Source organism: Phyllostomus discolor, chromosome 2, assembly GCF_004126475.2.
Source record: "Phyllostomus discolor isolate MPI-MPIP mPhyDis1 chromosome 2, mPhyDis1.pri.v3, whole genome shotgun sequence".
Taxonomy (NCBI): Eukaryota; Metazoa; Chordata; class Mammalia; order Chiroptera; family Phyllostomidae; genus Phyllostomus; species Phyllostomus discolor.
The window spans coordinates 30,722,601-30,738,753 of record NC_040904.2 but is presented as its reverse complement, the minus strand read 5'-3'; the positions used below and the strand labels follow the sequence as shown (position 1 = coordinate 30,738,753).

General features: G+C 35.2%; 1 protein-coding gene across 1 annotated transcript in view; it reads left to right on the top strand.

The window, feature by feature from the left end:
- Positions 1 to 15,842, top strand: part of ZBBX (zinc finger B-box domain containing) — a 106,844-nt gene extending 91,002 nt beyond the window's left edge. Inside the window, 3 exon segments of the mRNA XM_028504917.2 lie at positions 9,452 to 9,590; positions 11,337 to 11,412; positions 11,414 to 15,842. Coding sequence (XP_028360718.2) covers positions 9,452 to 9,590; positions 11,337 to 11,412; positions 11,414 to 11,530 — 332 coding nt within the window. The 3' untranslated portion in view covers positions 11,531 to 15,842.
- Positions 15,843 to 16,153: the final 311 nt, after the last annotated feature.

Sequence of the window (16,153 nt, the reverse complement as noted above, 5' to 3'; positions counted from 1 at the left end):
ATTCACAACTTTGCTATTTTCCTAAAAATAATACATCTTGGTTTTGAAAAATTCATTCAGTACAAAAAAATGCCAAAGGAAGTAAAAATCTCCACAAAATGTTTCTACTTTGAAAATAACCATTAATAACATTTGATAAACATCATTTTAAATTTCTCTTCTTATAAGTGTCTATATATATACAAGAATTTATAGTTATAAGGATGAACAGATTGTAGGAAAGATGGTAATCATTTTATTAAAAATAGACTTATGTCCTACGTAATATTTTTAAGTTATGTATTTATTTACCTAGTTTACCAAAAAATAATTGAAGCTAAAGGAAATTATAAATTTCAAATAAATATTTTTATCACAACAAATATTAAGTTAAGCTATATGAAATTGCCTTTTGTTAGACCAAAAACAGTGGGGTATTGGCAATTTTATATGGTCCAGCTTGTAATTTTTACAAATAACCCTTTAAAAATTAAGGAAAAGGGTAAAAACAAGTAGTAAGCAATTGAGGCCATTTTGAACTTTATGATTTATTTTAGACAGCAATAAATAAATCCCTATAATAAAGATAAGAATCCATTTATTTCCTATTTATTACACATGTAATTTTAGGTAGTATTGAATACATCCCTGTTACAGTGATGTTGTTGGTGGAGATCAGGCTCTTCCATGGACCAGGAGGAAAGCATTCTAAGTACCCAGCACAGTAGAGTGTGGTGTGATGAGATGGTTTATTACAGTGAAAATAGAAGCTGCCACCTAGGTTTCCAATTTTTCATCTCTGTCTGCCCCACCACGGAAAAAGTCCAACAATGTCTTCAGCAAGGCCAAAACAAAAGACAGGATCCAGAGTTTCCGCTTCATCGTAAAACTTAGTTGTTTGGAGCCCCTGCAGTCTTCTGCAGGCCTTGGTAGCTGCTGGACGGACCCACGTGGTCATGTGTTCTGTGGCAAGAGAGAATGTGCTAATGCATGGGATAAGTGTGGGTCATGAGCAAGAGACAGAGAGAAAGGGAGAGGGAGAGAGTTTCTTTGTTCCCCTGGGTTTATATTAGCTTGGGTTTGGGACAGACCAAGTACTTTTTCAAAATGATGAATAAACTTCCCAAGCTTTCACGAGCTTTTTGATGGGTCCACTCTCTAGTTAGACTGACAGGCCTCCATCCTCAAGCACCTGCCCCTGCATCCCCCTAACAATACAGTACTGCAGGGCTGAGGAGAGGAGTGTTAATCAACTTGGTGGAGCAATGCTATGATCCTCTGGGGTGTGAAGCTGTAGCTTCCTGGTGAAGCAAACAGGTTTATGCTCCCCAGTTTATTAAGCTCAATGTCCAATCCCTTTGTTCCCTTTATTGATAACTAGTTAACTACCCATAGTAACAGTGATGGTATAACTTTTTCATTGTTTCAAATTTTCCTTTTTAAATTTTTTTTTAGTGAAAATTTTATTGATTAAATGATCAGAACCATCATTTTACTACAACTTCCCAATTTTGAGCCTTTTATTTTGATTCTTCTCTGGAAGATTTGATTAGAGCATCCCTGAGAATGTCTGTGTTTTACCTTCATGGTAGATTAGCAAGTTAGCCAGATGAATTTAGTAGATCACAATTTTTCCCTTGCACTTGTAGACATTTCTCTATTGTTTGTTATCCGTCCCTAAATGTGGTGCTAGTTAGTCCCTTAGCACAATTTTTCCCATTAAGTTGTGTTTGTTTGAATGTGATTGTCCAATAGTTTTTCCCTCAGGTAGAGCTCATGGTAGCTCAATGTCTTGAGTTCTTTCATGTTTCAGAATGCCTGCTGCCTTTATATTTGGGCAGCAAATTGGCTGAGGTCACCTTGACCTTTTACTTCACCCTTTCTATGGCATGTGACAGGCTTGTTTCCTCATTGGATGCTTGAAAGTTTTTTTTTTTATATCTTTAAAATTCAGCAACAGAACCAGGATTGTGTTTCAGTTTTAATGGTCCAGCATTTCTTAAAACAGAGGCTTCTCTTTCTGTCTGCAAAATAAGTTCCTCTTTGTTCTCAGAGAATTTTTCTACTATTGTATATTTAAATTGCTTTTCTGTTCCATTAGGTTTTCTCCTGCTGAGAAACCTATTTTGTTTATGTTGGATCCTCTTTGTACAGTGTATTTACTTATATTTTCTTCAACTATTTTATTCATTTTTTACTTCCCTTTGCATTTACTGTGATTCTCTCAAGCGTGGCTTCTGTGTCAGAATTTCAATTTTCAGCTGGCTGTAGTCCATTCTTTATTGATTGACTCAATAAATTAGCTCTCTGAAGGTATTTCTTTGATTTTATTTAATAATATTTCCCTTTGGTATAATTTCAAACTTACAGGAAATTTGCAAGAATGCAAAAATAGTACAAGGAACTTCTGTGTGCACTTTACTGAATTAACCACCTGTTTGTTTTTTGCCCTTGCTCTGTGTTTGTACACACACAGCCCTTTTTTTCAGAACTACTTAAGAGGAAGTTGTAAACATTATGACCCTTTACCAAAAATAATTTGTGTGCATTTCCCAGGAATGAGGATATTCTTTTACACAACCATGGTACAATTATCAAAATTTGGAAACTTAACATTCATATACTATGATTCTGTAGTCCACTGTACATATATAATTTTTAAAAACTGTTTCAATGTTCATTATAGTCCTTTTTCTGGTACAGGATTTAATTCCGAAGCAGTTTACCATTTAATTTTTTCCTTTTTGATGTTTGACATGTTTGATCTATGAGACTCTTATGAAAAATATTGTTTTTATTATTTATTTTGTAACCAAAGCTTTATGGGGAATTTTCTTATGGTTTTGATCTGTTTGCTACAGACTGGTCTTTTATTTAATCATTCTCTACATACTATGGATTCTTGGATTCTAGTTTGTTTGCATATCTAGTTATTATCATTTTTTGTGTCTTATTTGTTCATATTTATTGTGGATAGCTTTGCTCGTATCCTCTGTCTTTCCTGATATAGTGTGATGACATTTTCTGTGAAATGCTTTCCATCTGTTCTGAGATATGTCAGTCTTCTCTTTGGAGCTACATTTGTGGCTTGGATATTGTACTTTTCTGTATCCTACCAGCTCAACATCCTGTAGAGGATAGATGAAGTGCTGAGGAACTCAGCCTCCTTTGTTGGAGAATCTGGGTTCTCTTATTTTTTTTGGATTTTATTAAATGCCAAATTTCATTGAACCTGGTTTCAAGTTTCCACCTGTCGGATCACCTGCAGGTTTCAATTTTCTTGCCTTTTCTAAAACCTTATGGTGGGTATATAGAGGCTTTAAAAATATTTCAAAAGATTTCTTTTTCCCCTTCACCTACTTTTCTCCAAATTGGTGCGGTAGTAGTAACACTTGTTGGTACTTTAGATGACTCTCCTTTTCCTATTATTAGAATATCGAGTGGAGTAGGGAAGAGGGTAAACAGCAGTAGCGCTCGGCAACATTTCAATGAATCTTCCATTTATTTCTTTGTCTGCCCCTTGTCAACGTTTATTACGTGAACTTGTTTTCTTTGTTTGGTTCTTGATGATTTTATTTTGTTTTTATTTTTATGCTTTTTCTATTCATTTCATTAGAAGTTGAGGGAGGAGAGTTTATGGTCCATCTTTACCCATCCATCATTCATTTGCTTTACTCTAAATCACTAAAAATCAAATGCAAATCTCCTGGGAGGTAATAATACTCGCACTAAAAGCAAATTATAAAATGAAGCATGTCTCTGGTGTGATGTGGATCTAAAAGGATAACCATACCATTTTTAGTCAGAAAGTAAAGGGTTTCTTATTTTGATTGATTGATAAACTCCATTATTTACAAATGAAATGCAGCACTTACAAACACTAGTCTTTTTGTATGTGTGTTCCTAACCACTGAGCTTTCCTTTGCCTTTATCACTTTTATTCTTACATGCTTTACAGGAGCCCTGTGTCTCTCATTTCCTCATTCACCAATCCCAGCATTTTCACTAGGATAGGTAACTTTGTATATGAAAGCAGGCACACATGGCATAGCCTGTGAGCAGCAGGGCTTTTCCACTGGGCCCGGAGCAGAAAGCCGTCACTTACACACACTTGACCCAGGCACAGCTCTCTTTTTCTTTGGGAAGATTAGCTCTGGATGAGCGCACAGCTTTGAGACATTCTCCTGGAGCTGAGGAAGTAAGAAGATGGCATATCAGCTGAATCAACGCAACAGTCAGTGAGGTGACAGATGCTGTAGTGAAATTAGGCCCTATTCTAGAAAATTCACTGATTCTGCACAAGGCATTTTGTATTCTGTTTAGCATCAATGGACAGAAAAATTCCACCCACATTTTGCTACTTATGATGCATTCTGGCAAAACTCTGGAGATTTGGTCTCCCGCAGACATAGCTACACAATTTGACTCTTATACAAATGTAAATATGTTCACAGCCCTGTGAAAGCTGCATTTTTGTGAGCAGCTAACCTTGACCCGTTTTCTGTAGGCTCTAGGATGCATCTACTTCTACTAAGTTCTGTGGAAAACTGCTTTGCAAAGGAGCTGAGAGAAGAAAAGACAGAAAATAACTACATTAAGTAAAGCATTTCTCCTTTGGTTCAGATTGCTGTGGCTGATAGTAGAGCCATTTCAGAAGTAGGTGGGGTGGGCGCAGGAGGGGATGTGTGTGCAGACACAGCTTCCTGCTGAATCAGGACAGAAGGGGAGCAAAGCAGGGCGATGGAAGCCAGGCACTGGGGCAAGGGAATCCAAAGGGGGAGCTGATTTGGAAACAAAACAATCACTTACTAGTGTGGTGACATTGGGCAACTTCTTTTCTTAATCTCACTTTGTGTCAGTTTCTATGTATAAAAGATGGGTATAATAATAGGCCTTATCATAAAATTGCCCAGTGGTTGAATTCAAATATGTATTAAATATTAATAATATATATTAAATGTGTTATATTTATTTCTCTCTGCACTAAGAAGTTTGGGTCCTGGCAAGACACTGAGGGTTTGAAGTAGAAACATGCATGCATGTGCGCACACGAACTCAGCAGTGCCTCACACATTAACATGTCCTGGAAAAAATGTTAAATTAGATAAGGAACCAGTGGGTGGTGCTTTCTACATACACTACGGTAAGATGCTCTTAGTTAAGCCTAAATTTTAGTAAAAATATCTAAAAGTTGTTTCTATTCTAAAACTATGTTCTTTTCTAGACTGCATTGAGGGTTATAGTTTGCTAGAGTTTATGCCATATTATTATCTTCTCCATAAATATATTTGTAAATAATACTACAGTCATTTCCTCAATAAGCTCAAGGTTATATCTATAACCTTGTCAGTTTTTAGATGTTATAACCTGGAAAAAAATTGGAAAATATCAGAAAAGAAGCATTATGAGAAAGTACCAGTAATGGCGCACTTTAAAGCATGTGCCATTTCAATGGTTACAAACGGTTTGTTTATTCCAAACTCATTTTGATTTGTGGTTTAAGAGCCTTTGTGGTCCTTAAATTCCCATGGAAGTTTTATGTTTGCATGGGCTCATAGGTATTTCACAGAGTCAAGTAATCAAACAGAAGAAAGTACTTTTCTTAAACAAGAAGGCATAAAAATCTACTTGATATTATCAGATGTACCCAGCTGTCTGTGATTCAAATAGTGAGCCATTGGATTCCTATGTAATTGGAGCCTTTGTTAACTGGTTGACCATTAAGCATGTCATTAAGTTGTAAAAGGTCTACTCAGGGTGTGTAGTCAGCAAATTCACTAGAGAACCCTTGTAAAGACAGTCAGGTCATGAAGGGCTACAATGGCAATCATTTTCTTTTGGGCACCTTTGGATTACAAGTGAAAGTCAACATATTAAAAATTCTGATATAAGGTATATGAAACCATTCAATGAGTAATAATATTCACCATTTTTTATATGCAGTGTTGCCCCATTTGCTCTTCCTAGCTATTCTGGGAGGTAGATGAGGCAGGTGCTATTTTTGATTTCCCCTTTGTAGATACCAGCTCTGGACGATGTAATTGCCCAGGGTCTCCCCTGGGTGCACAAGAACTGAGGCAGAAACTCACAGGCAGGTCTGCCCTACATTCCTTTGTTTTACCAACATACCATAATGTCACTTAAATAATTTGAAATCCTTACTTCAAATCAATATTGTGACCACATAAACAGGAAAGGCTGTGGGCAGAATGAAAGTAAAGGGAAGAAGGTTTGGAGAAATAAACAAAGGCAAGACCCAGCAGCAGAGTGGAGGAGAGATGGAGGGACAGGAACACAGGGGGCTGAAGAGCTGAGCATGGGGCTCACAGTTACCATATCCTCCTACACATTGGGACATCATTTGTAGCCACACTACATAGTCCTTTAGACATTTTTGTTCTTTTTGGTCTCGGTTCCTTTTGTAAATAGCCTACCTGCTCTGTAGTTTTTAACTTTCGAAGTTTTTAACTTTTTAATGTTTTTATTTTTATTTATTTTAATTTTTAATTTTTATTTTTTATTTTTTAAATATTTTATTTACTTTTAGAGAGGGAAGGGAGGGAGAAAGAGAGAGAAACATCAATGTGCGGTTGCTGGGGGTGTCATGGCCTGCAACCCATGCATGTACCTTGACTGGGAATTGAACCTGCGACACTTTGGTTCACAGCCCGCGCTCAATCCACTGAGCTATGCCAGCCAGGGCCTTTTTAATATTTTTAAACTTTTAATGTTTCTTTGGTCCTTCCTTTCATCTTCCCTTTATTTTTTATTTACATGTTCTTTATTTTCATGTGTAATAAAGTATATAAATGTGTTATACATTTTTCTCCGTTGTCTAATTCTTTATTATTGTATTTAAGAGATTCTTCAATGATCATAGAACATATGTTCTTACTCTAGGGATAGAAATGGTTTAACTCATCTATTTCTCAGCAATCAGATGGCCTGATGGTTATAAAGTAGAATTTCAGTATAAATCAATCCAGTTTCCTCTTGTTCTGTATTAGAAAATGAGGAGACTTAGATTTTTGTACAACTGACCTTTTAGCTTTAACACTAATGTGCAATAGGGCTTTTGTTAGCAGTGTTATTTTTCTCTGCCATGAAAAATCCAGCGATGTCATCTTTGCTCCTTTTAACTTGACAAGGTATTCAGAAATATAATTCTGAGAATGAGTAATTATACAAAAACAGGCCCATTCTCTTTGCACATACCGGATTAACATTTTGTTAACGCAATTAGGATTCAAATACCTAACAGAGGTTGAATACCTTTTCTGGTGGTATTCTTTAGATCTAAGCATCACTATTGAGTTTTATTACTATAATCCAACCTATTCCAAATCCTGAATGGACTGTTTTCCCACAGGTACCATTTCCTATTATTGGGGCATGTAGAGGTGTCTGGCATACCCATATTCTCTTACTTGTGGGAAACTGGGAAAGAAGATAGTTGCCTAAAGCTAGAGAATTAGATACTGGAACATGGTGTTTTATGTTAGTGGTGAACTAAAGGAACCCAGGTCTGGTTTCAGTTCTTTGACTGTGTGCCTGTGTGAATTTCAGCAAGTTGCCAATCCCCTGTGGGCCCCTAATTTCCTAGTCTCCAACAAGAGGGGATGGAACAAAAATTTTAGCTGAAAATCATTTGCTTTTCCTCCAAATTAGTCTTATTTAAACCCTAAATGTAAATAAGACCAAGTGAAGCCTTCCTGATTGCTTTAGCAATCCTCCTAAAGCCTATAGAATTTCTCCATGTATCATAATATGAAAATCAATGGGCTGAATAATTTTTAGGACACTTCCCGTTATAAATGTGTCGAGGTCTATTTTACAGCAGAAATAATCTAAGTTACTTTTAGTAGGGGAATCTGCTTGCTCAAAAATTTTAAACTAATACTAAACCACCAAAAAATTATCTCTTCAACCAAGTGTGTAATACACTATGGTTTGGTGTTTGGTGGTTCTGATCAGGAAGATGTTTCCTTGGCACTTGCAGCAGAATGAAGGGAAGAATGGTGCCCAGCTATGTTAACAGTTGTAAAAATCACCATAACCTTATGTACAAGTTAGATGACTTCTAAGAATTCTATCAATGACAAAAAGAAGGCATTATGGCCTTTCTAATATACTAACCCTTTATTTATATACTTGACTTTTTGGCAGTTTCTATAGAGATATGTTTGCATCTACAATTGCTTACTTGCACTATTTTTCCTACCTAGGCTGATTCATAGGCCAGATTTATGAAAAGGGAGATTTAAGGCTTCCCCTCTTTGACATAGAAATGCTTACTGTCTACCCAAACAACCCAAGGAAGCCAGAACAAAAACAAAAACAAAAACAAATGGGCAACTTTGCTGAGACTAACCTTTGCCTCAGCCTATGTGGAGGTAAAGCTTTTATTTCTTAGAAGACAAAAAGATAATAAAGTGTTTAACATTCAGATAAGTTGAAGAGTTATACAATATTCTAACTTTTAAAAAAGGATCACTTGTCTTTCTTTGTAATTTTATAAATTGTCAAAATATTTGACACTTTTCTTAAGGGTAATGTGTTTTGAAAAATCAAGATGGCTGAGATAAGTCAGACAGAGAAAGACAAATGCTATAACAACAGGTGGAGTGGGGGCGGGATGGGCGGAGGAGAGCAAAGGTGGAAAAATTGGAACAACTGTAATAGAAAGACAATAAAAACTGATAAAGAAAAGTAAAATTAGTTGGTAATAATTCTTACATAATTGGATTGTTATGAACATTAAATTGATGATATATTAAATACTTAAAATATTGCTTGGCTCAAGGCAAACACTAAGTGAATGTTATTCACTACTCTAAAAAACAAAACAATACAAAGAAAAAGCACATGTGGAATCTACAAAAGCTAAACTCATAGAAACAGACTAGAATGGTGGTTGCCAGGGACTTGAGTGTGGAAAAACTGGGAGATGTTGATTGAAGAGTATAAACTTCCAGTTATAGGATGAACTTCTGAGAATCTAATGTACAGGGGATGATTATAATTAATATTACTATATGGTATACTTGAAAGCTGCTAAGACAGTAGATCTTAAATGTTCTCACCACAAAAGAAATGGCTTTTATGTGATGTGATGAAGGTGCTAGCTAACACTATGGTGGTCATCATTTTGCAATATATGATTGTTTCAAATCAACACACCATGCATCTTAAACTTAAATGTTACGTGTCAAACAAATCCTAATTAAGTTGAGAGAATATAATTGGGTAATTTGCCAAAAAATCAATATGATTAAAACCACTTGGAATCTCAAAACAAATTTACCTCGTACTCTACCCATCCCACAAACATTAGGAAATTAAGAGATGGTTAAAAATCTCTGATCCTCTTTATATTACTTATTGTTCACTCTGAATAAACTTTTCAGGCCATTTGCTGTGCATTTGTTTCTTGAATTTATGTGTTGACAATTCATGAAATACAATATTTCAGATCCTTCAGAAGAACTTTACAGCCTAACCGCAGAAGATTCACCAGCCTCCAACTACAATTCGCTTCATACGAGTCAGCCTGCCCTAGATTTCTTTAAGACCTCACATGCGATGGGCCCCCGTGGAATAGAGGAACCGAGGTAGGTTAAACCCGCAGTTTATGTGTAAACATAATGCCTAGTAACCATTTTGATGAGCCCCTGACTAATTCTTTTTATTATGTAAAGAAAGATTGTCCTCATGTGTGTACTTTATAAAGCCATTCTTTGTAAAATGTTTGTGTTCTTTGCTGACTTGTTATCAGGATTTAGTAAAAGGCTTATGAAGGTGTTACTATAATGTGAAGAGATAATTTTGAGCTGCAAAACATATGTCAAAAATAAAAAATTGGAACTTAATTATCCTTTAGCATTCCTTTTTAAGTTGAAAAACAACTGCCTTACATTAACTAATTAGCTAAAAATTTTAACACTTTGCATTAATAGAATTTTACTCAATGTGAATAAAGTTTTTAGAATATAATATTGAGAGGTTTCTTTCTGGAAATTGAGTCCAGGCTGTTAATGATGGCATATTTTAATTCACTACCATTTCTTTCTTTTCTCACATAAGGTAAGAATTTTTAGGGATGGTGATCAGTTTCTAGGGAATGTAGGTAATATTAATAAATGCTTAAGAAAAGTATTTTATCATGTCACCATACTATTGAAATACTGGAATTCCTTGAAAAAGAAGGAGGGTTTATTTCAGAAGGTTTATGATACACGTAAATAAAAGTCCTTTGTATCATAAATCCTGTTGATTGATTTGGAGCCTAATATTGCAACAAAAGGAAATGAAAAGTGTTATGCTCTTTTTTCTGAATAAGGAAATCATTTAGTTGAGGTTTTTGGATTTTTGTATCTCTAACACTGCTTAAAATTTATTTTCAAAATGGGTTAGTCTAAAGTTGCTATGTTTTTCCTTAAAGCCATTAAAAACAAGGTAACTAAACCTACTACTTACTGTCATCATCATGACAGTAAGTGACATTATGGGGAACACATAAACAGAACAAAGCAGTAGTTTAAAATTAGGATTGTCATGTAAAAGTCATTACCAGTGAAAATTTTTTTATCGCATTTAAATCTGTACTGGACCACAGATGAGAGTATAGGCTCTGCTGTTTTAGCCTATGTTGGACATGAGAAAGAATGCAAAGAATGCTTATATCCATCATGGGATTTTAAGCAAGTATTTTATATTATTTAGTGGCACACATGGTCTGATAATCCAAATAACTTAGACCAAAACATCTGAATTGTACAGGCTCCCCTCTGTTCCTCACTCTACCTTTTTTCTCAGACCTTTGCATGATATACCCTAGACCTCCAGCAGAACTTCCTCTTAGCAATAAAATGCGACAAAAGAAAATAACTCAATAATTGTTGCCACTAATTCTGGTTTTGACATATCTTGACTGGCTATCCACATAGTCCTAATTTACTGTACACAAAAGAGGTGATTTATCAGGCAGTCTATTCATTGGGCTGCTATTAAACAGCCAATGTAATGATGAATGTCCTTAATGATGACCCTGAGGCTCAACAAGTTTCTGAAGGGTCTTCTGAATCATCAGTGAAAGACATGATCAGAGATTGTAAAATCTTCTCTCTTTGCTGCCACTATGGCTGTATTTCTTGGGAGAGGGATAATGATGAGAATTTCTCATCAGAAGGAGGGCTGGTATATTGGGCAAGTTGAAAATTATGGCCCCCATCTGAGGCAGCCTCCTCACATCTGCCTGCCTCCAGTGACTTCTACGTATGTAGTATTGATCAGAAGATAAATGACGAGTTGAGACCTGGTTCTGTATATTGTGTATTGATCTTTTAATGTATTTCCAGCTCTTCTGAGAAAGATACTGAAATTCAGTCTTTCCTGACACTTTCTGAGAGCAGCACAGACAAAGAGGAAGAGGAATTTTCTTGACAAGCAACTTGTCATCACACCACCGTGGCCAAAGAGTACCTCAGGATCATCTGTTCATTGCTTTTTACTTTTCACCCAAAGTAAATGGGAAAAAGTTAACAGCCAATAAAAGTAACCAAGTGATTACTCTTCTAGGTGCTGAAGATGTTCACTATTATTAATGTCTGATATTTTAACATTTACAGACTAATAAAAATTAGTAAAATTATAGCTTTAAGGACTTTTTCTTCCAAATGACATGACATATCAAATAATCTATATTGCAAATCATATTAGTAAAATTTGGTGATTAAAAAATAACAGTTATAGCTATGTCTATAGAACCTACCATAGACTATGGCATTATCACATTTAAAGTTATGTTTAATTGTCAAACTATAGTTTAAATAATTATGTCATCATTAAGAGTGTACATTGATGGCCAAGCCATACTTGGCAGTATCACTAATTGTGCCTGGAATGCATTTTTTTTACTTTGGTAATTATAGGTTTTTTTTTTGTTTTTCTAGTGTTTTGACAATTATAGAAGTTCTTATAGCTTCAAAAGTTTCTGCTAGAAAAAGGACTCAAAAGGACTCATGGACATGTTCAATGTGCCCACCCAGTGTGGTGATTACTGGGTGGGAGGGAGGTGTAAGGGGACTAAATGGTAATCAAAAAAAATAAAATAAAAAACAAAAATAAATATTAAATAAAAGTTTCTGCTAGAAAACAAAAGAGGATCCAACATAAAGTGGATATAATACTTAACCTCTGTTTTGATAAAACACAGAAAAGATCCCCAAAGCACCTTATTTTAGGAGGGCCAGTGTGATGGTTAATTTTATGTGTCAACTTGGCTAGGCAACAGGACCCAGATATTTGGTCGAACATTATTCTAGCTGTCTCTGCAAAGGTATTTTTAGATAATATTAACATTTAAGTCAGTAGACTTTTAGTAAAGCAGATTACCCCCCATAATGTGAGTGAGTCTCACCCAGTCAATTTAAAGGCCTTAAGAGAAGAAAGACAGAGGTCCACTGAGGAGGAGGGAATTCCGCCCTCAGACTTCCTCCAGACTCAAGTTGCAGCATCACCTCTTTCCTGAGTCTCCAGGCTGCCAGCCACCCCCCCAGCTTTTGGATTTGCTAGCCTCCACAGTTGGTTCTGTTTTTCTGGAGAACATTAACTATTACAGTCACTTTGAAGGACTGTTGTGATAACCAAAGAAAATAGTAGATATGGAAGTTATTTTACTAGTCTCGGGTAGTAGTGGATACTTGGGTTGGTGGGTGTTCAAGGTCTTATAGGATCTTATAATTCAGGGTCTTAAGAGCAGAAGAAGATATGGAGAGAGAGAGAGAGAGAGTTTTATAGACTTTTTAAGACAGCTTCCCCTTAAGGAGTTTGTGGGCTTAGAAAAACATCCCTGCAGGTTGGTTGTGCTATCACTGCTGCATAGTCATATCTCGGCGTTCAAACTTCTTTCTTCTCTGTGATTCTGATAGTAATGCCTTATGCAAGACTGATGATTGTTTGTGTAAATTCATCTTGGCTAGGGTTTTCCCTGGCATCAATAAATTGTACTGACATTCACACACATCATCTACTGACAAGATAGAAAATGATGAGGAAGAGACCTATAGTCGTTTCTATGTCTTTTAACCAAAATATGTCCTTTATTAAACTTGATTAACATAAATAAACAAGTAGCAATCATCAGAATCAATCACATTACCAGAATAAAAATTTTCTAAAGGAATATCTTAAAATCAAGTATGTGACTTCCCAGTAATTTTCACTGTCCTCTGAACACTTCCCCTATTGCCATCCCACAGAAGAACAGCACGAGTCACTCTTGAATCTTCATCATTTGTCTCAGAAGCCCTGCTGGCATCTTGTCTTGTGGCTGCTAGCTTTCTGAATTTCAGTATCTGTACTTAAAATAGGGATTGTGTGTTCAAATACGGTAGTTTTTTTTTTTCCTGCATATTTGTTCAGGTTTAACTTTTCTTGACTTTCCCTACACTCCTTTGCTCTGAGACAACATCAACCTTGTACTTCTGAGGAAGACCTTTGTTCCACTGAAGGAAATATATAACTCCAGTGTCTCTCAAAGTGAGAGGAGGTGTTGTTCTATTCTCATGAGGAATGTAGGATCACTAGTACTCTCTGTGTTTTCAGTCATAGCTTGAGTCTTCTGTGAACTAGCCCAGAAAGAAATTTTGTAAAATGCCTTTTACAACATAAGAATTCTGAAATAAAAATTTAAGTGAATAGATAATTCGTTGTCATCAGTGCATTTCTGGCCAGAATTTGAGGAAGAGCATACCATTGACTTTGTCATTTGACTTTCAATATGGCATTGGAGTTAAATAGGAGAACCCTCTGTGACGAGCAGAGCAGACCCCCTTCTGCCTTTATTTGCTTCCCATAACCACACATTTAGAAAAGTTCCTTAATTCCTTTGCCATTAGGCTAATGAGGAAATAAAACTAAATAAGATTAGAGCCTTTGCCTGAAGCAGCTGCAATGTGTTCTCTCATTTTGAAGCTCAAGCTTAAAATTGCTGTTTAAGGCAAGCATCTACTTCTGACTGTTGAATTGAATTATAGACATCCAGAAAAATCAGAGCCATATTCCTAATGCTGGAGTTAGTATGGTGTGCCTCTCACAACTAGAATCCAAACGATCACGTGATGTTATATGCATGTCGGGATTTAGTAGTTTATATTTAGACTTGCCTGCTGGGGTAATAACTGATGAAATTCTGTACTTTTACAGGTCTGGACATACACACGATGCAAACAAATTGACATTAAATTATGTTTGATAGTTTTATTCTGTTGTTGTCATTTGTTGAAGTCCTTTACCTCTAGTGCACTCCAAGTGGGTCACACAACACCAAGCCAGGGGTACACTACTCTTAAGACCACTTAATGTTGTTTATAACTCTGTGATGGTCAGAAAACCTTTTTCCTTTTTTTTTTAACAACGAATATTACAAAATGGCTTCATCTCTGTAATAGGGCACTTAAGTATTTTGAATAATGCCTTGATTTATTTAAAAAAAAAAACTTCTCTTTGTCCTCGTGATTTAATTGTTAGAAAGATCTTGAGCAACACTTACACACTTATCTTGTTTTTGGCCACATGCTATTTCTTTAAGGTCTCAAAATGTATCTGCTCAATGAGACTTTCTCTAATTTCTGTCTAAATTAATTCCTCTCCTTCCTTTTGCTTTATTTTTTTCATGGCATCCTACTTTTTCCTTCATAGCACCTATAATTATTTGTCTGTATTTTGAATGTATGTCTTCCAATTAGACTACACATTTCAATGGAGCATTGATTATGTCTATTTTGTTCATTACTATACACTTAGACTTTTAGCATATGCTTAGCTTAGACTGGGTTGTCATTAGTAATGAATAAATGAATGATGAATGACGAATTCATGAATGAATGGATGAAGCAGGATGCAACTGATAAGTGATCTCCATCCTTAATGTTTCCCAAAGGGAGGCAGTGTGATATGCGTAGTGAGAGAAAAAAAGGTTATCAGCTTATGCTATTTACTAGCTGACAGAGTACTTATTTGAAAGTGTTTCTCCTTCATGTACTGGAGAAAAAAGATACTGACTTTATTTAGCTCAGAAGAATGTTGTGTGAATCAAATGCAGTAATCAATGTGACGCACTTGAGGAGCTGGAACGTGCTCTGTCATGTTTATCGTCACTTTGTATTAACTTGGAGTTATTGAATATAGAGATGAATTAATGGATGGATCAATTAGTAAATTTAGGGTAAAGTTGAATGATTCAAAAATTGTTGAATATGAAAAATGGAGAATGGTTTTAGTGCTTTGGACAATTAGATTGAATGATGTTTAAAGCTGGCATTTATGTTGAAAGCTAAAACCTAAATTTATGAAAAATATTTCTGAAACATTGTTCACTATGTACAGATTTCTTCCATCATGTGTAAGTTCAGGGTTTTTAAATATTAACACTGCACTGGTACTTTATAAACACTCTGTGCATAATGTTTTCAAAGAGGAGAAATTTTAAAAACATACTATTTATACCTCCCAAATCCTGTTTCAGCATAAATTCCATCCCTGGTTATTTATTGCTAGCCACATTTTCATAAAACCAATCTTTATTTCCTCAGAATTCATCTGTGCCACTAGTTTATCCCCCACCTAAAGTCATAATTCTTTGTTAGTGACATCCCGATTGTTTGCTGGGTAAATGATTATGATGTTACAAACAAGATTATGACTTTAGTGGGGAAATAACCAGCAGGCATTGATGAACTTTAAAGAAATAAAGATACTCCTTTTTTAATGCAAATGTGTTTCATAGTTAAGAAAGGGGAGTGGATATTCTTAATGTTCTCTGTAAAATGACAGTTATGTTAACAATAAAAATATTTAATTGATTGATGGAGTTATCTTGTGGATTTTTTTCAAATGCAAATAATATTCAATAACAGTATGGAAATGTAGTTCAGAAAAGGTCTGTATTTGCTTTTATTTCTGACAGGAGGAAACTATATATATATTAACACACACATTTATATGTGTATACTGTATATACATATTCAAACATATACATGTATTTGTTTTTGGATAAATACATATACATAGTCATATATACATATGCATATATGTATAAATACAGATACATTCATATATACATATGGCTATGTATAGTCATATGTATACATATATAGAAAAGTCATATACATAG